This window comes from Pezoporus wallicus, unplaced genomic scaffold (genome assembly GCF_028554395.1).
Source record: "Pezoporus wallicus isolate ANWC-B61680 ecotype Strahan unplaced genomic scaffold, APGP_CSIRO_Pwel_v1 contig_4722, whole genome shotgun sequence".
NCBI classification, from domain to species: Eukaryota; Metazoa; Chordata; class Aves; order Psittaciformes; family Psittacidae; genus Pezoporus; species Pezoporus wallicus.
This window is the reverse complement of record NW_026641840.1, coordinates 1353280-1376075: the sequence shown is the minus strand read 5'-3', so window position 1 is coordinate 1376075 and position 22796 is coordinate 1353280. Positions and strand designations below refer to the sequence as shown.

Sequence of the window (22796 nt, the reverse complement as noted above, 5' to 3'; positions counted from 1 at the left end):
ATGTAATAAAAGCATTTCTACAGATTCCCAAACCAACAAAAGTCTTATTTCCACCTATGGCATTAATTCCAATATATGAAACTGTTTCACACCACTACCTGAATCCCAGCTCTGCCATGAGAAATGCAAGAACAAAATGAAAGGCTGCTTTTATTGATTTTCATTGTTCCAGCTGAAAGGCTGACAGTAAATAATATGCACACTGAGAACTGTGTTCCCAGTTTTCTTTATTTCATTATTCCACACTACTCATAGTCTAGGAAGGCTGCTCACTACACAGTCCTTGTAACTGAAAGAGTCTCCTTGTAGGATACCAAGGAAAGCCACAGGTAGCAGCTACATCCAAGTACCAAAAATTAACACTCTTAACGATGCCCAAGGCTACAAATATCCAGTGTTTCCTGAGAACACATTATAATCAAAAGGAGCATGACCAATAGGTCAAAGGAGGTGATCCTTCCCCTCTACTCTGCTCTCGTGAGACCTCACTTTGAGTATTGAGTGCAGTTCTGGTGTCCTCAACATAAAAAGGACATGGAGCTGTTGGAGCAAGTCCAGAGGACGCCATGAGGATGATCAGGGGCTGGAGCACCTCCTGTGTGGAGGCAGGCTGAGAACATTGGGGCTGTTGAGCCTGGAGAAGAAAAGCTGCGTGGAGACCTCAGAGCAGCTTCCAGTGTCTGAAGGGGGCTACAAGGATGCTGGAGAGGGACTCTTCATCAGGGACTGTAGTGACAGGACAAGGGGTGATGGTTCAAGCTGAAACAGGGGAAGTTCAAGTTAGATATAAGGAAGAAGCTCTCCCCCATGAGGTTGGCAAGTATTTTGTGTAAAATACACATGAAGACAATGGATCTGCATCTGGTGTGCTCCTGATATAAAAGTCAGACTTCACAATGAAGCGATGCTCTTCAAAAACTCAACCTGATAGAGATCTTATCACAGGGAGATGGGTCTCATACACATGTTCTGAAGGAGCTGAGCAAAAATCCATTGAATGCATCATAAGGATACCAGTGTGAGCTCAGTGTGCTTTAATGAAGCTGCATTTACCTGCACAGGACCAATCTCCCTTGGACCAAGGTGTACCCTGGCTGGACTCTGCACAAAGTGCATTTAATTCAATGCAACAACAGTAACAGCCATTGGCTCCACTCTAGAATGTGAGCAAACTGGCACCACCACAGATCTACTCTGAGAAAAACCAGGTGGTGTTATTCACTTCAAGAAGCAGAGCAGGAGACATTGATTAATTCTTTCCCTGACATAAGGAAACGGAACTGTAAATCCTTAACATTGAAAAGGAAAGAGAAGTAGGTGGTGGAGTGTTCCCTGGCCTACTTCTTGACAAGCAAGGTACTGTCACTTCAGCTTTGTATTCCCTGGAACAAAGACAGGCAGGCTAAAGGAGAAGGATGTGCTCTTGAGTAAAACACACATATGAATCAGTTCCTAGCTCTTAACACAGCGAAGTGTGAAGTTAAGTCTAGTCCAAGGGCTCCATACTTCCTTCTCTCCACCTTCATTCTTCCTACTTGTCATCCTCCTAACAAAAGGAGTTTCAACTGGAAACAGCAGTTATCCTCACTCCTATCTCCCAGGGATCCATTTTTGCAGTTTCATGGTGTTTTGTTACCAGACACAGTCCCACCCCAAAGAAACTGTACTCCTGCTTTAACAAATCAAGTTCAGAGTGAAGTGTTTCATGGTCTATTGGAATGGGAAGACTTGCTAAAACTCTGTATACTTTGCCAAGCTAGACATGTTAGAGCCAGTAAATACAAAGAAAGCCTAAGCAATTTTCATTTAATCATTATGATATAGCCTTTAATTACTTGATTTAACAACATTTCTTCCTTCTACTGTTTTCAGCATTTCATCTCTTTGATTATTTAAGCAAATGGAAAATAATAATTTCTCCCTATGGGCACCTCATGGGTCAAGAGTAGAGTCAGAACAATTACATCAACCCCACAGCCCTCTCTCATACTTGAGTTCATTAAGTAACTGCCAGGCAGACAGCACAGTGCCCTTCAACACACGGACCAATGCTGGGGGAAACCAGTCAAAAATTGCTTCCTCCAAGCAAGAAACCTGCAGTCCTTGCCCACTGCTGCCCATCCTGCTGTGTGCCCTCTGCTCCAAGTTCTGGCTTGGCTGTAGTGTTGCACAGCACACCTAAAACATCTCTACCAGAAAAACTCAGAACCTTACCTTCCAGCAACCAAGCTCATCCTTCAGGTCAAGTGCAAGCTACACCTTCAAGCCCAGCTGCTTTTGCCACCAGCCCTGCTGCTCTACCCTTTGAACAGTGCCCATGGCCTTTTACTTAGGGAACTCCTTCTGAGCCAGAATTCCTCCCTCAGCACCTGACCACAGAACAATTTAGGTCCAAAAAGACACTTAAGATGACAGAGTCCAACCTTTGCCCACCATTGCCAAGGCCACCACTGAACCCATGGCACTGAGGGCCTTGTCTGCGTGGTGTGTGAACACTTGCAGGGACGGTGACTGCAGCCCTGCCCTGGGCAGCCTGTTCCAATGCCTGAGCACCCTCTGGGGAAGGAATTGCTCCTCAGCTCCATCTAAACCTGCCCTGGTGCAGCTTGAGGCCGTTTCCTCTTGTCCCATCCCCTGTTCCTTGGGAGCAGAGCCCAGCCCCCTCCTGGATCCATCCTCCTCTCAGGCAGTTCCAGAGGGTGAGAAAATCTCTCTCCCCTATGCCCCCTTGTTATATTAAAGGAAAAATACACATGGTCCACGTGCACTCAACTGCCACATGAAAGTCAACTTCACTTTTAGGAATTTAATGTGTAAATAACAAGATTCTTGACATAAAAAGGTAAAACTTCATAATTTAAAATAAGTATAGACAGAAACTGAAATATCTTTGATCTGAAACAAGAGTTCTATCTGTTCCAGATCCTCCTAATTTCTCCAAAGCTTCACTATTCAAAGGAGGCTGGAACTAAGGTTTCTTTTAACACAACCTGTGTTAGAAGCAATTACAGAACAGGTAACCTGCTCCTACCAGCTCTGCGCACCGAAGTGTGCATTATCAAGATGCTGAAGGAACACAGAACATGGATACGTGGTATCTAAAGCTCATCTGTGGATACAGATCTGGGAACAAAAAAGCTGCCACTTCAAATTTTTACCTTCCTACAAATAAGAAGCTGTCACAAACTACCTCTGATTGTGTTCGTCCTACTGGGAAAAACTGCCATTCTTTTACTAACAATTCTTGCCAGCATTACTCAGTCACTGCACATTAGAACCAGCAGCTGGAGAGTTTGGAGTGCTAATGAAACCTGTAACAAAACCATCTTCAGTCATCTTCTGCAAACAATAAGGGAATTAAAATTTCAATTTAAATGCAGAGGTTTGAAACATGCTTCAGTGGCAAAATTACTTCAATTAATGTGAGTGGAATACAAAGGACAGGCTGCAGAAGCAGGATGCAGCGAGCAGAAATGATGCCATTAGGGCGCTTGCATCAACCTAATGCACAGGTCTCATTTGGACTGTACGTATCACACGGCTACAGGCAGCGGTATTAATCAGTGCTTCAATTTCAGGGGGAGGGAGACACGCTCCTTGTCACATCACTTGGGGCTTTTTATAAGCTATGAGCATCTGTTTACCTGGAGGAACGAAACAAAAGGACAGAGATCTATATACACACTTCGCTGCCCTGACAGCACGGTAATGATTCTACGTAATATTCATATCAGACGGAAGGAGGAAGATATTACGCTGCAGGCAGTGAGTGATTACAACATCACTGTCTTGCAGAGGTAGCATTAAAGGGAGATGGCAAAAGCCACTGAGCCTGCAGTGATATCTGCCTGTGACAAAGCTCCAAATGCAGGCAGGTAACTGTGGCTTCATTCCAAGTACACTTGTCTCCAAATGAGAACTGCAAGTGTCAAGGAACAGCTGAAATAGGGCCTTCAATTTTCACTTCAGGTCTCTCTGCATTTCTTGATGTATCAAAAAAGCCCAAACAAACTCACAGCTGCTTTTTACATCGTTATCATCTGATTTCCTACAAAAGATATCCTATTCTGGGAAACAAAACCACACAAACAAGAAACAAAGCACAGAGAAGTCTTTACCTCAGTGAGGTCTACTATTGGCTCTAAGGTGGCCTTGAGCAACCTTGCTGACACCTTACAAGTACAGGTGTAAAAACACCTGCACATACAATACATTGCAAGCCAGTAACCTCAAATACATATACTGCAAAACATTTCTAAAGCATATAAATAAGTCCTAAGTATTTATTATACTTCTCATCAGGGACTGTAGTGATAGGACAAGGGGTGATGGGTTCAGACTGAAACAGGGGAGATTTAGGTTGGATAGAAGGGAGAAGTTCTTCCCTGTGAGGGTGCTGAGGTGCTGGCACAGGGTGCCCAGAGAAGTGGTAAATGCTCCATCCCTGGCAGCGTTCAAGGCCAGGTTGGACACGGGCTTGGAGCAAGCTGCTCTAGTGGAAGGTATCCCTGCTCGTGGCAGGGGTTGGAACTCAATGAGCTTTAAGGTCCCTTCCAACACAAAACAGGCTATGATTCTATAAAGTACTGCTATTTTTCTTCTTACACTTCCTATCTTATATTCCAGAAAGGAAATTAATTGTTCTCTGGAATTTTCTTCTGAATATTATAAATAGAATCATAGAACCCAAGGTTGGAAGGGACCTCAAGGATCATCTGTTCCAACCTTTCTAGGCAAAGCCCGACTTAGAATAGGTGTCCCAGCACCCTGTCCAGATGAATTTTAACAGTGACCAACATCAGGGAAACCAACAATTCCATGGGGAGATTATTCCAATAAAGAACTTCTTTGCATGAAAAATACAACAGCAAAGCCAAACCAAGCAGACAGGCAAGTCCATCAGTAGAAGAAAGCACCAACACTTCAGTTAAGTCTGAATACTGTGGGGTTCCCCCTACACTGACCACTCTTTATTTAGCTCTTATAACTGAAAACACCAGACAAACACCCCACTCCAATTCCCTGTACCAGAAACCTGAGGAAAAGTTTGGCCAAACCTGACTGCTCTCTCCCACATGCTGCTTCAAGTCATTGCACTGCTGATCTGCTTTCAGGAAGTCCAAGAGGTTTTACATATAGGATACATTTTATATAGTAGCTTAAAAATTCCACTCTACACAACAGAAATAGATATATTACCCATGGAAGATATAAGACAAGAGCTGATTTAAAAGGACAGTGAAGACTCTGAGGAGAGCAAGACTCAGAGAAGTCCTGCAAGATGGTTTTAAGAAGGAAGAAAGGGAAAGTTGTGACCAGATTACAGAAGACAACTGCACCACATGTGGCTTGAAAAGAGAACATGAGCAACAGAAACCAACAGGAAGGTGAGAGCGAAATCAGACAAGAGGGTGTGAAAGCAGCAACACAAATCCAGATAGGACTACACATGCCAGAGAATGGGATGAGGAGACTGACATCAAACTATTGAAAAGGTTTCAGAGGGAATAAGCTGTAGAAAGTCACATTTAAGATAAAACGAGCTAAAATGGAAAGAAGGGAAATAAAGTTCAAGTCTGGGTTCTACAAATATGGGGTGATACAACAAAGATTTCCAACTCTTTTTCCTGTCGAACAGGAACGTACTCAAAGGAACAGCTCAGAAAGAAAAGAACAGTAAAACAGAAACACACAGTAACAAAATAAGGCAATGAAAAGGTTTCCTTGAAGGCATTCTCTGGCAAACACACAAGGAATATGAGCAGATACACTCTGGCATTCAGTTTTGCATCACAGAAGCAGAAAGAATCCTACTGTTGTGGGTAAAGAACTAGACGGCAACAGAAATCATCAGGACACGAACAGGTAAAAGCAACTCTGAAAAACAAGAGCCAAGCAAAGAGGATGGGAGACTATCACCCAAGGTCCAGCTAGGACGGATCAGAACAAAACCAAATGGAAACTCCACTCCAAGAAAGCAGCAAGTGACAAAAGAGGAAACTAAGGAGGAAAACAGGAAACAGCAGCACAGACAGATCTGTCTGCAGACAACCATATGGCTGACCAGTATGTTCCCAACTCGAGGTACCACATCTCACCAGCATGTCTGTGGCATTGAGGTAGTGCTTGCTGGCCATGCATTGCTCCAGCTTCTGAGGCACTTGCTTGATGTTCTCGATCTCATCCAGCAAGTTCAGGACATGTTTGTGCTCAATGCCTTCAATCCACAGCTTGCGCAGCTCATCCCGCTTGCAGTGCAGCAACATCTTACATGACAGCAGGTTCTCCTTCACCTACAAGCAACATGGCAAAAGTTTAATGAGATCTGGACCTGTAACTGGCAGCTTCTAACATAGATCAGCCCTTCCCTGCATTTACTTCATTAGGAATTCCAAAAAGGACACAGAACTATAACCAAATCCTGAACATTTCTGGTCATTCCTTTAGCTGAAGGAAAGGATAGAGTACTTACAAACCAAACTGCTTTCATAGTAAATGGGTTTGAGCATATTTTCTACCTGTAGTGGAAATTTCACTTTGGTGTAACATGAACACACACAGGATCCTATTAACCATGACCAGCAGCTTATTTGCACATGTTCCAAAAATCAATTCAGTATTTTGGCATACAACATGAATTCAATTTTCTGTGAAGGCAAATAAGCCACTACTAAGTTGTTTGCTGTAAACATTTTCCATCTGCCTATTAAATCTCCTGGCACATCTCCTCCTTTCTTCAAGTCTGGTGTCCATTTCTTGAAACACGACTATCTAAGAGTATAACCATCTTCCTAGTAACTCAAGCAATACCTTTTTTTCTTGTGAGAGGTTTTATCAGAATAAATTGCAGCTAAGATACAATTTAATTCAGCATTTCCATTATTTATCAAAGCCATCACATCACGGGGGTGGAGCAGCTCTACCCTGGAGCCAGGCTGAGAGAGCTGGGCTGGGTCAGCCTGGAGAAGAGAAGGCTCCTGAAGGGGAGACCTTAGAGCAGCTCCAGTGCCTAAAGGGGCTGCGGGAAAGCTGGAGAGGGGCTTGGGACAAGGGCCTGTAGGGCCAGGCCAAGGGGAATGGCTTTAACCTGCCAGAGGGGAGACTGAGATGAGCTCTTAGGCAGAAGCTCTTCCCTGTGAGGGTGCTGAGGCGCTGGCACAGGGTGCCCAGAGAAGCTGTGGCTGCCCCATCCCTGGCAGTGTTCAAGGCCAGGTCGGACACAGGGGCTTGGAGCAAGCTGCTCTAGTGGAAGGTGTCCCTGCCCGTGGCAGGGGGTTGGAACTGGGTGAGCTTTAAAGGTCACTTCAAACCCAAGGGCTGATCACGTAGTGTTACCATTCAGTTTGGTTTCTGATCCTCATGCCACCTTGTAAGTGGCAAAGTCTCCACTATTCCACCCCATTCCAGAAAACATCAAGAGCTTTTACTCTCCGCTCTTCCTGCTCAAAAATCACATCCCGCATTCCCAGCTTTTAGGTTCTCCCAATATCCCCTGGTAAGGTCAGTGTAACGTAGTTTTCCCTGCATCGTGCATATCAATGCTGCACATTAAAATGTGGCAGCTAGTAGCAGCCCAGCTTCACACATCGCTTTCACACTACTCTTGTTTTTGTGCTAAGTTCTGAATACTTCGGGTCCAACCTTTCCTCAGGCTGAGCTCTCACTGAATTACAGATGAAGACACTCAGAAGTAGGTCCTGTAATTTACTTTTAAATAATGAGCCTTCAAAGCACTCCAGAAATCCCATTTCAACACATTCTCCCTTGTTCACCTCAAGGTAGTTTACAAGAACACATGTGAAATACATAAATGGACCAAAAAGCAGACAAGCAGTAAATAGCATCAGCTACATAAACCAGTCTCCACCCAGAGCCTGAAGAGACTGAGATATCCATACAGTAACACTGCACTCTGTCCTTCTAAAAAGAGTAACAGAAAAAAACCCACGTAACATAGAAAACCAAATGTAATAGGGCCACAACTTGCTGCAAAGGCAAACTAAAAGGTACAGAGTTTGTTTCAGACTTAATCCCTGCTCAATACCTTAACCAAAAGTGTGTCACTGACCCAGCACACCATCATCAGTGGGCTGCTGTTACAGGGAGCCAAAGTAGGTCAGCAAAGCGATAACAGGGCTAGAAGGAATCTCACAAGACATTCCTAACTCCTGTCCTTGCAAGAATGATCATCAACTATAGCTACATTTGGGAGCACGGGAAGGAATGAACAGCAAGTCTTTAAGAAAGAGCTTCCCCTTGGTAGGGTAAACTGATTCTACTTCGTAATTCAGTTTTACAGTGGTAACACCTCTAAAGCCAGATTCAAAACTAAGCCTTTCCCATCAGGAATTCGTACAAGAATTGACTACAAAAGGCAGATACACACAGGGATCTGGACTATCACTGCCACAATTCCTAACACAAGTAAACACCGGTGCCATCATCCACCTTTCATAGGAGAGGAACATCAAAAGCAAGTCTGACAGTGGAAAACAGATAGATGACAAATCAGATCTAGGACCTCCCATGAGATCAGGTCAAAACTACTTTAATACATATTGACCAAAACTAATAAGAAAACTTAAATAACAAAAGGTCTTTCACCTTTGCAGTCACTCTTGTAGGTAGGACCAAAAGGTCACAGCCCTCTATGTTTGCTTTGACCCCTGCAAAGCTTGGTAACCTGTGTGAAAATGGCCCATTGGCTATGGCTTATTTCAAATCTAGTGCAATTGATCTCTGCTTTCAAAGAGCAGAGCTTTGTACATAAATCCTACAATGAACTCTTACCCTTGGCAAGCATTAGGATGGTCTCATTTGCTTTGAAAAGGCTAAATGAATTCTCAAAGGCAGAGGGGTCAGTACATAGCCCCAGAAGGGTAAAAGCCCACTGCTCCTTGTGAAAGGTTTTCAGCTAAGAACTCCAAAGTGTAAAGAAAAGAAAAACAAAGAACTAGTGCCTGATTTGCAAAGTTTAGGTATAAAAAAAATACACGGGGAATAGAAAATGGGACAGGAGACCAAAGAACTAATCTACTACTGCAAGGGCAGAGCAGATCCAACAAGTCCACAACAAAGATTGCCAGAGTTATTTACTGGCACACTACTGAAGTGTGAGCACTCAAAATGCAGAGATACAGGGGCACAGAGTTCATATATATTCACACAACAGAACTGAGCTTAGAAATAGCACCCAAGTTCAGATTCTCAGGGGAAAAGCAAGCTGATGAATCACCCTGGCTAGTCAGGTGGTGGTTGGAGGCCAACACAGCAAAACACAAACAAATTAGATGGAAAGGTGTTAGCTTAGCAGCCCTTAGACTGTAGAAACCTGACAGCAACATGCCCAGACAAGAAGTGAAGAGGGCACACTGCAAAGCTTTGAGCTTCACATCCATCCCTCTGTTTGCTTTTTAATAGCTTCTGTTCTTAAACACAAGAGAGACCCCTGTGGAGGGAACACAGGTAGCAACACACAGCCAGGGACCCCTGTACTGGGACCGGATGGTCTGCTCTTCACCAAGCCAGAGTTAACCCAATACCTCTGATCAGGCCTAGATCAGGATTAGTGGGTAGCAAAGCTTCCTCAGTTCAACTTTCAGTTCAGTTCAGAATTATGATGAGCAGCTGGAGAAGCTGAAAGATAAATGTAAGTTGAAAATAGGATTTTACAACATTACACTATCATAAGAGGACTGTACACAAGAAGAAGAAAAGGCTCAGCAGGACCTTATCACTCTCTGCAACTGCCTGAGAGGAGGATGGAGCCAGGAGGGGCTGGGCTCTGCTCCCAAGGAACAAGGGATGGGACAAGAGGAAACGGCCTCAAGCTGCACCAGGGCAGGTTTAGATGGAGCTGAGGAACAATTCCTTCCCCAGAGGGTGCTCAGGCATTGGAACAGGCTGCCCAGGGCAGGGCTGCAGTCACCGTCCCTGCAAGTGTTCACACAGCGTGGAGACGAGGCCTCAGTGCCATGGGTTCAGTGGTGGCCTTGGCAGGGCTGGAGCAACAGCTGGACTCAGTCTTCAAGGTCTTTTCCAACCCAGTTAGTTCTATGATTCTAAGAAGAGAAGCTGCCCAGATTTATACCCCACGAAGCCAATGCAAACACAGAACTACACACAAACTACACCTGCTTGATCTTGTTGCGCGAGTTGGTGATGCGCTCAGTAATGCTCTGGTAGGTGCGGATGGCCGTGGTGAGCTCCGTGTAGTGCTGCACAATGAGCTCATCCAGATCCCGGTCACACTTCTCATAGGCTTCTTCCAGGCGCCCTTTCTCAGTCTCACGGTCCTCAACATCATCACTGGTAGATAAAGTCCTGCAGACAAAGAAAGGTGACAAAAATAGGGGTATTTTGAAGTTATCTATGAGGACATGAAGCCTTTGCTTAAAGAATTCATTACTGTCACAAACCTTAAGCCACTCTTAAGTCTGTACACTTCAAGAGAAGCTTAATTCTGGGAAAACTTGTGTGTGTGCTGTTAGTAGAGAAAAACATACTTCAAGAATATAAAAACCCCTTAAATACTATGCTTCATTATTACCATTTTTAGATACTTCAGAGCTTCTTTACTACACCATGGGGTTTAGGCAAAGTAAGTGTTCAAGGCCAAGATGCTCTAGGGGAAGGTGTCCCTGCCCATGGCAAGGGGTTGGAACTAGGTGAGCTTTAAGGTTCCTTCCAACCCAACTCACTATGATATCATACATACAGAGAGAAACCCATCTAAAGCCTCCCCATGCTTTCCAACAGACAACCTGTTTTCAAACACAGATACATGTCATGGGCTCTAATACCCCCTTCATTTATTTTAACCTCTGAGTAACACCAGATATTTTTAATCTTAATCTGAAGCAAGATGTTTAATTTCTTTTACATATACACATACAGAACAATGAAGCTTGAGGTTCCAAGAAAACTGTTGAAAATGTAATGAAACTGGCACAGAAGACAAAAGCTTTTGTGGTCACTCCCAAGTTTCTACTCAAGAATCAATGTGATACTCATTTTCTCTCTCTTCCCCTCCCTCAGCCCTTTCTCATAAGACCCATCCTGCCCTCAGATCCTGAGGGCCAACACCTGGAAACTATGGTGCTACCAGAAAAACCTGGGAGACAGCAACAGCCAATATCTCCTACAGTAGGTTGCACTCGGAGGTCTTCAAAACACAACTTCAAAAGACATCTGGAGCATCTACTTGTTGAAAGTACAATGCCAGTATAAATACAACCGGTACAGCATGAAAACAAGCAGACTGTTACAGAAGTTTAAGCCTCTGAACTGAGGCACCATCTTAAGATTGTACAAATCCTGTATAGAAAGAGCATCAAAATAGTAAAAGACTACAGCAACCATTATTCCAAAAGAAAAAGACTATGGAAAAAATACCCCATGAGGAATAATAGAGAATTTGTTGAGTTCTTCCCACATTTCTTAAGCTATTTGTGTAGAGAAGGTCAAATAATTGGAAGGAGCCAAAACCCACGTTGCTGAACACTGTGGCTGCTCTCTGCTACTTTCAATGAGGTCCAGCCAAACTAAACCCAGTATCTCCATCTGTCAAGAAAGAAAGAAAACATCAACTCTCCTTGCCGGAATAAGCACTTGTCCTCTACAGCAGGAGTTAGAAGGTAAGAACTGCTTGCACATCACTGAAAACTAACAATGGAGAGGAAGTTGTTTCCTTATGGTTTAAGAGGATCTTAAACAAGCACGACACAAGAAGGGTATTTGACAGATTTACTCTGAACTCTTCAATGCCATTAGGAAAGTAGCAGAGACTCAAGTGCAAAAAGCTCTTCTCAAAGACTTCACTCAGGAAATGCTCCCTCTCACTGTCAAGAGACATACCCCAAACTTTCGGTTGACTCCTTCCCCTCCAAGCAAAGCAACAAGCTGTACCACCTACTCAAGGACTTCACCTCTAAACTGAAAGCAAAAACCATTTCACAGGGATCACAATCCAAGAAAGAGCAGCAAAGGCAAGCCAAGTGAGCAAGCAAATCTGTACTCCCACATGGAACACGGCATGAGGGGAGGACAGGAACACACACACTTGTTCTGCTCAACTACAAGGACGGAGGAATTACAGCCAAGATCTGTCCTACAGCACCCTACAAGAAGACAATGTACCCAAGTGATGGATTTTGGGTTTTGCTGGTTTAACACTTGTGCCACTGCCATCTGAAAGTGACTACAAGGCCATAATAGATACCACATGGAAATGAGGAGAAGCAATCCTCTTTCCTTTGTCATGCCTCAGACTATCAGTGAGGGTGCCTCACACCCTCCTCCCAGATACCAAGAGCTGCACTTTTGACAGGGGATGAAGGTGCACCTCTCCTCTTGCATGAAGAATATCTTGAGATGAGACCCCCCCCCTCCTCGTTCCACTGTCAGAGCTTCTTCCAATGCATGAAATTTGTAACACTTAAGTTCCATGCTTTATGGTAGCTAAAAACAGGGATGTTTCGTGTTATTTAAGTGATATTCTACTACCAAACATTCTTCATTAGGTCTTAAATCACGTTTTCACATAAAAAGATGATGCTTTTAATTGCACTGCATCCAAAATGCTTTAATATCATGCAGAAAAGGATCTAGAAAGTGAGAAGAGTGGTTAGAAAATAAGCCTGGAATGAACAAATCTGAGTTACAGCCTCTGCTCTGCCACAGACCTCTGAAACTGTGCTTACAGCACACTCACACTGCAGGCTGCATCTTGACACTACAGCATAAGCTAAACACAGCTATTTGTTAACTACAGACTCCTGAGGGAAATATCTGCATTTCAGCTGAAAGGATGAGCAGGAGGATCTGCGTCATGGAATCCTAGAATATTCAGGTTGGAAGGAACCTTAAGATCACCCAGTTCCAATTCCCTGGCCATAGGCAGGGACACCTCACACTAGACTGCTGCCCAAGGCCCCATCCAACCTGGCCTTGAACACTGCCAGGGATGGGGCAGCCACAGCTTCTCTGGGCACCCTGTGCCAGCGCCTCAGCACCCTCACAGGGAAGAGCTTCTGCCTTATCTCCAACCTGAACTTCCCCTGTTTCAGTTTGAACCCATCACCCCTTGTCCTGTCACTCCAGTCCCTAATGAAGAGTCCCTCTCCAGCATCCTTGTAGCCCCCTTCAGACACTGGAAGCTGCTCCGAGGTCTCCACGCAGCTTCTCTTCTCCAGGCTGAACAGCCCCAATGTTCTCAGCCTGTCTTCATACAGGAGGTGCTCCAGCCCCGATCGTCCTCCTGGCCCAGTTTCTCTTTCTCACCTTGGGAATCGACAGCACTGGTCCATCAAACAAGCTGTGATTACATGCACCAAGTACTACCAAAACACCCACTACTGTTAGCAGGGGTCACGTAAACACTTTCCACAGAGTAAAGCACGAAGATGTTAGAACTGGATGATCTTTTAAAGCTCCTTCCGACTCAAACCATTCTATGATTCTACACACTAGAAAACAATGCTAAATATACAGTTAATGCAACAGTACCAGATGTACTTGTGAGACACAGCGCAGTTTGGGCTCATGCTGTAACAGACGAATAGAAAGCATGTGGCTGCCCCATCCCTGGCAGTGCTCAAGGCCAGGCTGGACACAGGGGCTTGAAGCAAGCTGCTCTAGTGGAAGGTGTCCCTGCCCACGGCAGGGGGTTGGAACTGGAGGAGCTTTCAGGTCCCTTCCAACCCAAACCAGTTTGGGATTCTATATACAAGAACGTGTTTGGCAGTAAAGTATCTTCCACTAAGAGCTCTCGCAGATGAATACACTGTCTTTGTGAAGAACTGCTTATTTTTCTAGCAGAATGCTCCTCAGCACAGTCACACCAGACACGAATGTAAATCCTCTTTAGGAACTGACATATTGTTTGAGTTTGCAGCTGGATAGTATTGGTTATCTCAGTGCTTAATGAAAACATCAATTCTCTCCAACCTGTACTATAGATCGCAGGAGAATTGTGGATTGCTACAGCCAATGTAAAAGCAGCACCCAACTGACCTCTATCACTGACTAGCAAAGTTTTTAGTTTTAATCAAATAAAATTCAATTTCAAACTTCATGATTTGGCAAGTATTGGCTTGAATCCATCTGCAACACCAGCAGTTTGTTACGAAAGCTAAAAGATCCTTCTCCAAGGCTAAGAACACACCACTCACATCAGAGGATGTCACAAGCCTCTCCAACACTCCAGCAAGTTCCTGCCCATCTCGGGCTTCCTCACGACTTCCAGGCACATCCAGATTGTTACAGCACATTCAAATTGTGCTGCTCAGTTGTTCGTCCTTATCATCAAGTTTAACTTGCCCTCTATAGGCTATTTGCTCTAAAAACACTTGACATTTGCACAGCCAAAGCATAGATGTTTATGAAGCCTGAAAGGTCACATCAGGGCCTTTATTTCAGAAACCACAAAACATGGCAAAAGGACAAAGCTTCTATAGAAGCCTCTGAGGTACCACAAGCTTATTCCTATTGAAACTATATCTTCTAGTGTCTAAACTATCAATTTTAGTTGCTATTTTGCTATTTGTCTGTTTAGATATATTAATACACATTTGCTGCCACCTTCAGCAGAGTGAAGATGACTTAGGGGGGAAAAAAACAGTCCATCTGGCTGAGCACTACACAGCATCTCACACAGTCTAAACTCCAAAGACTTCATCCTTCAAACCACAATGCAGGCAGTATATAGCACGGGAATATTGCCAACCCACATTTAAAAGAAAGGTAACAGGAATAAAGAGGTCTCAGAGCTCTGGACCATTCAACCTGACCTCAGGAAGCACAGCAGCACACACTGGGAACACAGCTGTCAATTAAGTCACCTCCTACACCTGCAGGTCTCTGAAAAATAAGCTTCATATGTGGTGGCAGCCTGGAATCCAACAGGATGAGAGTGAGACACAGGAATCATTCTGCTGCTGGGGCTCATACGACCCTCATGAAGGCCAAGTGCAAGGTCCTGCACATGGGTCAGGGCAATCCCTGATGAGAAGATCCTCATGACCCAGCTTCAGTGTGTGCTTGAGCCCAGAATCCCCCCCACATACTGGGCTGCACCCACAGACAGTTTATCCAGCCTTATGATCCTGACCTGCAAGACCTGGAAGTTTCAGGCTCAGTTAGCCACCATATTTTGAGATTTCCAGCTGGGAAACCTCCCCAGAATTAAGCACCTGCACTGAGAATCTCTCACTTGCTTTGATTACCTGTTTGGGGGAAAAAAATGTGGAAGCAATCATCACTGAAAATATCATACCCATGCTTTGACCAGAAAATTTACCTGTATTTACAGCCCTTCAGTCTGTTCTAGTTTAAAACATTCAAGAGACCATTTACTATGCCAATACTATACAGCAAAGAATTTCAGCCTAACAGGTCAGTGTTTTCTCTTCCAACCACATGAGTTTGCCTTAAATACCTGTAGATTATTCCTTTATGGATAGAAGTTTAAATCAAAAGCCAAGATCCAGATGAAGAAACAGAGACTGCTTGTTCAGTCTAATGTTTCAGAAGGGTAAGGGGGTTGGGATTAGGACTTGGTTATTTCCATTAGTTATGGAAGCCTGGATTAATGGCTAGAGAACACAAGTGCATGTGAGATCCATCCCACAATCATGACCAAAGAAGTGGTAAATGCCCCATACCTGGAAGCGCTCAAGGCCAGGTTGGATGGGGCTTGAAGTAACCTGCTCTAGTGGAAAGTGTCCCTGCCTGTGGCAGGGGGTTGGAACTGGAGGAGCTTCAAGGTCCCTTCTGACCAAAACCAGTGTGTGATTCTAGGATTCTATGTACTGAAGAACCAAAGAGCACTTAAGAGAAAAGCAAACCCATTTTTTTAGGGATGCTAATAGCAATATATAAGAGGAAGTGAAGCTGTTTCAAGCCAGAACTATCAGAACCCAGTGGGCTGTAGAGCTGAGAAGGCTTCTTCTGGATATTTTCCTTTGTTTAAAATCACATAAAACCTCTTCCCAGACAATAATTTACATTTTTGTCCACCATGGCTGTAACACGTAAGTTCTTAGAACATAGTCAAAAGCAGTACAAGTACTTACAACTGCTTACAGCTACCGGTAAGAGCCTTCAACTCATGCTCTTCCCAAGTCACTCTATCAGATGAATCACAGAATGGGTTGGGTTGGAAGGGAGCTTAAAGCTCACCCAGCTCCAACCCATTTGCCATGGGCAGGGCCACTTCACACTAAACCATGTCACCCAAGGCTCTGTCCAACCTGGCCTTGAACACTGCCAGGGATGGAGCATTCACTTCTCTGGGCAACCCATTCCAGTGCCTCATCACCCTAACAGGAAAGAACTTCTTCCTTATATCCAATCTAAACTTCCCCTGTTTCAGTTTTCACCCCTTACCCCTTGTCCTATCACTACAGTCCCTAACAAAGAGTCCCCCCCAGCATCCTTAGAGGCCCCCTTCAAATACTGGAAGGCTGCTCTGAGGTCTCCACACACCTACTTAAACCAGAACTAATTCACAACCTTGTCTCTCCTCCAGTAATTCATTTCCATATATTTTCCTCCTTCAAAAACACACCATTAAATCCTTGAAGTTTAGCAGCATCTGTAACTACAAAACAGAGCAACTGCATGTAAAACATTACCTTGTACACCTGAATTTCCTACCTAAGCCCCTTGGTACAGGAGCCATTTGTTTTTCTTGCTCTGCACAGAAAATAAAGCAAAGCAAGGAATACTTAATATTCCTGAGATTACCTACTTTCCTGCTAACACTGCAGAAAAGCAAGCCAAGGGCATCTTTGCTTGTTTCAGTTTGATTAAAATGTGTGCCAAGGAAGAAAAGTCAACACACTGTTTGCCAAATAGAAAGGGCTCAAATTGTTTGGGAAAGGGACTTTGCAGAAAGAACTTTGAAGGAAGAAGTACAAAACAGGATTATGAAACAGTGATAAATCTACATGAGCTTTATAGAAGTCCCTGAAAACAAAAGCATTCAAAACACTACAAACAGAAAGAAATCAGTTTAGACAACACGAACATGAGGTTATGAACATTGGGATGTCCAGTTGGGTTCTCTCAGTAGTTCACTTGCCTTTTCATTCCCATTTTCCACGGGAGACTCCAGCTCCCCTTTAAGATACTTGTCATTTGTACGTGGCAGCTGGATGGCTACATATGCCTGTCTCATTAGTACGAGCTCAATAGGATTAGAGTAATTCCAGCTGGACGTTAGGCTGTTAAGAGACAATTTTACACAACAAATTCATTGAGGCAAATCTCCCTAGCTTTTGGTTTTACTTGGTTAAAATAAAGATTATACAAATGCAAAATGTTTCACTCAGTGCAGTCCCTTCAACATGCACCAGACAGGGCAGAAGGGGTAATGATCAGACACAATCCTGAGGTGTTTTTATCATGGGATGTACAGCATATTTCATACAGGACAAAAACGAACCTTGATATTTCCTGAGGTCAGTGAATTTACACTGGAATTAGATCAACAAAAGTCCACTGGGACTCTGCACTTTGGTCAAATTGGATCTGTAGATCATAAGCATTTTTCATCTCCACTTTCCACCATCCAAATCCGATAGCCCAGGGAGTAGATGGAAGGAGTTGTACAGGAGTCCTGAAGCACCGCCACTCTATGAGATGCCAAAAGCCCTAAACTTGCTGCAACAGTTCCCATCAAAGGGAGTTTCCAAACCTAAACACATAAGCAAGTGAAGTGTATTCCCACTGATCAAATCTAAGTGCAATCTCCACTTCTGCAAGAGGCTGTTACCTTTCTAGAGACCTGAATGAACTCCACAGCTCCAGATGAGTCCTCCTTCCTCAGTACCACAGATCAAGCAATGTTGGTACAACTACGACCCTAAAGCACATTTGAATCTACCTTTTCCTCTTGCTTTACAGCACTACCACAGACTGTAACCATCGAAAGCTACAGAGCAATTCAGAACACAGGGAGGCAAGACTTCTGACTTACGGTTTCTCACCTATAAATGCTCAGTATGGGAATTGGAAGCAGTTGGAAAACCCACTGGAGTCATTAAGGCCTTTTTCTCTCCACAGACCTGTCTCTGGATAGACCTCATTTTCCTCTGGGCAGCAACATGAAATGTTTCTCACTAAAAACTCTGAAGAGCTCTGAGGGAGTCAGACAGCATCTCATTTTTATAATGCAGGAATGCTACAGGCTAGAAAATATATATAAAATAGCTACTACTTACCACAGGAAGTACATCCAGTGCTTTGAAAAAGCAAAGCATTCAGGTAGGGAGAAGAGAAATTCTTCTCTAAGAACCCATGTGATTCATCTGGTCCCAGCAACACCACACACCAGTACACTCTCCACACCATGTCACAAGTTGTTCTCACACTATGGACTAAGTGTGGGCTATTTTTGGACACATCAATGTTTTCCATAGACCTATCTAAGATCCACAGGTGCCTGAGCTGCAGAACTGCCACAATCTCATCTCTGTACGTTTACTACTACAGTGTGATACTTCAATATGCGGAGGAAGGGAAGACAAGAGACCAACTCTCCAGCATTCAAACAAATGGCAGCTGACATAAAAGGACAGAAAACAAGCCCCAATTTCTTGACAAGCTAATAAATTCCTTCCATTGTTGTGAAGTGAGAGAACATGATGTTTACCAAGTTATTCAACAGCAGAGGAAAACAAACACCGTTGTACTATACACATCATGGCACAACAGATAACCACAGAGTGCAGAAATGCTCCACTGAGATGATCAGCTGCTAAACTATGAAGGAGTTCACCTCCCTTTGTAGCATGATATCCTTGAGCTTCAAATGCACTCCAGCCCCAAAACAGGATTGAACATCATAGCTCTAGCTCCACAGAAAGCACACCACATGCAGATTAATCTTCATGTAACACCCATGTTCCCATCAACATGACCAGCTTATTCACAACAAACTACTAACAAATAAGCACTGATGCGAATGAAATACACATCAGGCTTCTTTGCTCAGTGCTCGTAACAGCAAGCTCAGCACAAGCTGAAAAGAGCCACACTAAGTTACTAAGAAATGCTTTTTCTGGGGCATCCTGTGTCACTGGATAGGAAAAGCCTTTGTCAAAGCCAGTAACAGGCATCACTGCAGGTACTTTATGCAGTGCTGTAGTGCTCAGGCTGGTGATACTGCTGAACCGTGAAGTTTCCTGCCCCTCTACTCTGCTCCTGCGAGACCCCACTCGCAGCACTGTGTGCAGTTCTGGTGTCCTCAACATAAAAAGGACATGAAGCTGTTGGAGCAAGTCCAGAGGAGGCCATGAGGATGCTCAGGGGCTGGAGCACCTCCTGTATGAAGACAGGCTGAGGAAGTTGGGGCTGTTCAGCCTGGAGAAGAGAACACTGCATGGAGATGTCATAGGAGCCTTCCAGCATCTGAAGGGGGCTACAAGGATGCTGGAGAGGGACTCTTCATTAGGGAGTGTAGTGATAGGACAAGGGGTGATGGGTTCAGAGTGAAACAGGGGAAGTTCAGGTTGGATATAAGGAAGAAGCTCTTCCCTGTGAGGGTGCTGAGGCACTGGCACAGGGTGCCCAGAGAAGCTGTGGCTGCCCCATCCCTGGCAGTGTTCAAGGCCAGGTTGGACACAGGGGCTTGGAGCAAGCTGCTCTAGTGGAAGGTGTCCCTGCCTGTGGCAGGGGGTTGGAAATGGATGAGCTTTAAGGTCCCTTCCAAACCCAAACCAATATGGGATTCTATGATTAAGTTGCCCTCCACAGCCCCATATTCGGCACTGTAGCAAAAGGAAGTTAACAACAACCTTTAAGACTATCCATGTACAGGCATCAGCCTCAAAATCAACAGCTCCAGCAGGAATCAGATTTGAGACTTCACAACTTCTGTTTACACTGAGAAGTCTCATATTTCCCCCTACAGTTTGTATGTTTAAGGGCTTCAGTCTGTTTTCCAGGACAGATGAATAATTTCTTGTATCAGCCCACTCTTGGCTTCCTACCTGCCCAATAATATGCCAAAAAAATTAGATTAAGTGTTGATTTTAGTAAAAACTGTTAACATTAATGAATAATAAATGTCTCATTTCTGCATATTTGCTTCTTCTGATGCCTCCAGCCAGGATGGCTGAATAACTACCTGCCTATTTCCCCCCCCAAGGCTAGTCATGTTCAATATGATTACTGCTAAACTATGGATAGCAAACAGTTTTAATTATCAATTTCTGGACTAAAGAATTAGTTTCCCAGAAAGAACACTGCAGGAACAGTATGTGGGCATTACACTGCTGTGGGTATTTGATTAAACCAAAATGAAGGAAGAGATACTGTGTCCAAACTGCAAATATGGGTTTTACACTAAGCAATATGTGCCCTGTTTGCACCTGCAACATGCTAAAAAATCCTTACAGAAGAGGAGTTGGAGTGCCCATTGCTCTTGACCACTGCTGTATCTGTGTTGCTGGAGAGCTTCTCTTCATCTGCTCCACAATATCAGCCATGAGCAAACGTGTGCCTGAAGGCAGAAGCAGCACTACATGATACACAGATGCAGCTTGGAAATCCAGACAGATTCTTCCATTAGCTCGGGATCAGGTTTCTTTAAGCACACAGTTCATTTGCCTTCACACAGCACCACTTACTCAAAACAAAACAATCACTGAAGACAGTGGGAAACACCAACAAAAAGAGGCAAACTCATCAAACTTACATATTTCTCACCTGATCAGGAAGATGAACACTGCAGTGAAGTGGAACTGAACCAAGTGCTGAATCACTGGGGGGATCCAAGCTCTAATTAATAGCATTCCACAATAAACTTTCTGCTACTTGTTATGTGTTGCTCCAGGGACTCCAGAGCCATCATATAGAATCCTAGATTGGTTTGGGTTGGAAGGGGCCTTAAAGCTCATCCAGTTCCAACCCCTGCCATAAGCAGGGACACCTTCCACTAGAGCAGCTTGCTCCAAGCCCCTGTGTCCAACCTGGCCTTGAACACTGCCAGGGATGGGGCAGCCACAGCTTCTCTGGGCACCCTGTGCCAGCGCCTCAGCACCCTCACAGGGAAGAGCTTCTGCCTAAGAGCTCATCTCAGTCTCCCCTCTGGCAGGTTAAAGCCATTCCCCTTGGCCTGGCCCTACAGGCCCTTGTCCAAAGCCCCTCTCCAGCTTTCCTGCAGCCCCTTTAGGCACTGGAGCTGCTCTAAGGTCTCCCCTTCAGGAGCCTTCTCTTCTCCAGGCTGCCCCAGCCCAGCTCTCTCAGCCTGGCTCCAGAGCACAGCTGCTCCAGCCCTCACAGCATCTCCATGTCTCTCTCCTGATTAAGCTTCACAATATTTCATATATACTTGCATCATGCCTATCAATAAAATTAATAGTACAGCAGTAAGGTTATCAAAATTACCCTTTAGAGAGCAAATTAGAGAAGGGGGTTTGTTTATTTACATGTTCTCTATTTTAAACTATAGTAACCATCTACAACCCAAAGCAGACTACAACAAGCCTTTCTAAGGTACAGAAAATGAGACAGAACCAAAGCACAGCCCTTGCCAACACAGACAATTTCTGCCCAATAAGGAATTCGTGGAGCTAAACCAAGAAAGCAGTTGCTAGAAGCAACAAATAATCATTTAAGCAGAGCACAGTGGATGTCTCAAAAAGCCCTGTCGAATCTCTGCAGGAAATAGCTGCAATGTGCCAGGGAGACTTCAGCATTAAAAAGGGGAGGAAAAAAAGGAAAGCAGAGTAAAAAGCAACCTATTAGAATCAAGTTAGTTTTCATAAGGCACCTCTTGATGACCAAGGCCACACAGCAATTACAATATTTGCTTTCTCATTCCAGTTTAAACAGTTGTGATCACTACCAAAAGCTCATAGAGCAGGAAGACCCAAGGGCCAAGCCCAGCATCCTGCTGAGAGCCAGGCTCAGACACAACAGCAGCACAAGCTCCCTGGGGCAGCAAACCTAATAAACAAGAAATAAGAGGTGAACAGAAGAGGTCAGAATGTGAGGGAAAGGGAATAACCCACCTCTCAGCTGCCCAGAGGGTTACTCAAACATTGGCAAGTTGCAAATTACCCCAGGAATAGGAGCAGGGAGTCTGAAGCCCAAATTGGTGGGAGGATCAAGAGTTGACTTCACAAATGCACAGAAGATGCATCTACGTGCTCTGCAGTAAGAAATACTGCATGATACAATGTGCTAATTCATTGGGATTATCTCCCCAGGGAAGTGGTGGATTCCCAGTGTTGGACACTTAAAATACAGGCTTATAATATCGTGTGGTTTAGGATGCTGCTTGCTTAGCTTTACATGCTTAGCACAGCAGCTGGATTTGCTGGAGCCTGAGGCTGTAAACTGTGGACTTTCCACCCAGACATGCTTTCAGCTGGAAAAGAGTTAGCTTTGATAGTAATTTTCCTAGAAGCTGGAACAGTGCTGTGTTTTGTCTTTCATAAGGGAAAAATGTTGGTAACACCCTGATGTTTTAGCTGTTGCTAAGTAATAGTTATCCTCAGTCCAGGACTTTTGTGTCCCATGGTCTGCCATGGAGCTAGTGCACGAGAAGTACAAACCAGAAGGAGGTTACCACTGCCAGCAGAAGCTGTGACTCAAAGAGATAAAAACAGCTAACAGGCTGCCTGTATGGAGACAGAGGAAGAATCCAATCAGATGTTAGAACACCCAAGGCCAAAAACTCACCTGTGGACTGAAAAGGTGTGTGAGGACTAAGTGCATAAACCATAAGGGTATGACTATCCAGGGACTGCTTTGTTCAAGCTCCCTCCTAGAGGTACCAGCTAGAG

The 22796-nt window shown here is 44.3% G+C and overlaps 1 protein-coding gene across 2 annotated transcripts in view; it reads right to left on the bottom strand.

Annotated features, from left to right (window-relative positions):
• The window catches only part of EXOC4 (exocyst complex component 4), a 393664-nt gene that overhangs the window by 361993 nt on the left and 8875 nt on the right, over window positions 1-22796 (bottom strand). For both annotated transcript variants that reach the window (XM_057425605.1, XM_057425606.1), the window contains exons 2-3: window positions 10134-10323; window positions 6099-6293 (exon numbers count right to left, since the gene is read on the bottom strand). In XM_057425605.1, the coding sequence (XP_057281588.1) occupies window positions 6099-6293; window positions 10134-10323 (385 nt within the window). The remainder of the gene's footprint in view (window positions 1-6098; window positions 6294-10133; window positions 10324-22796) is intronic.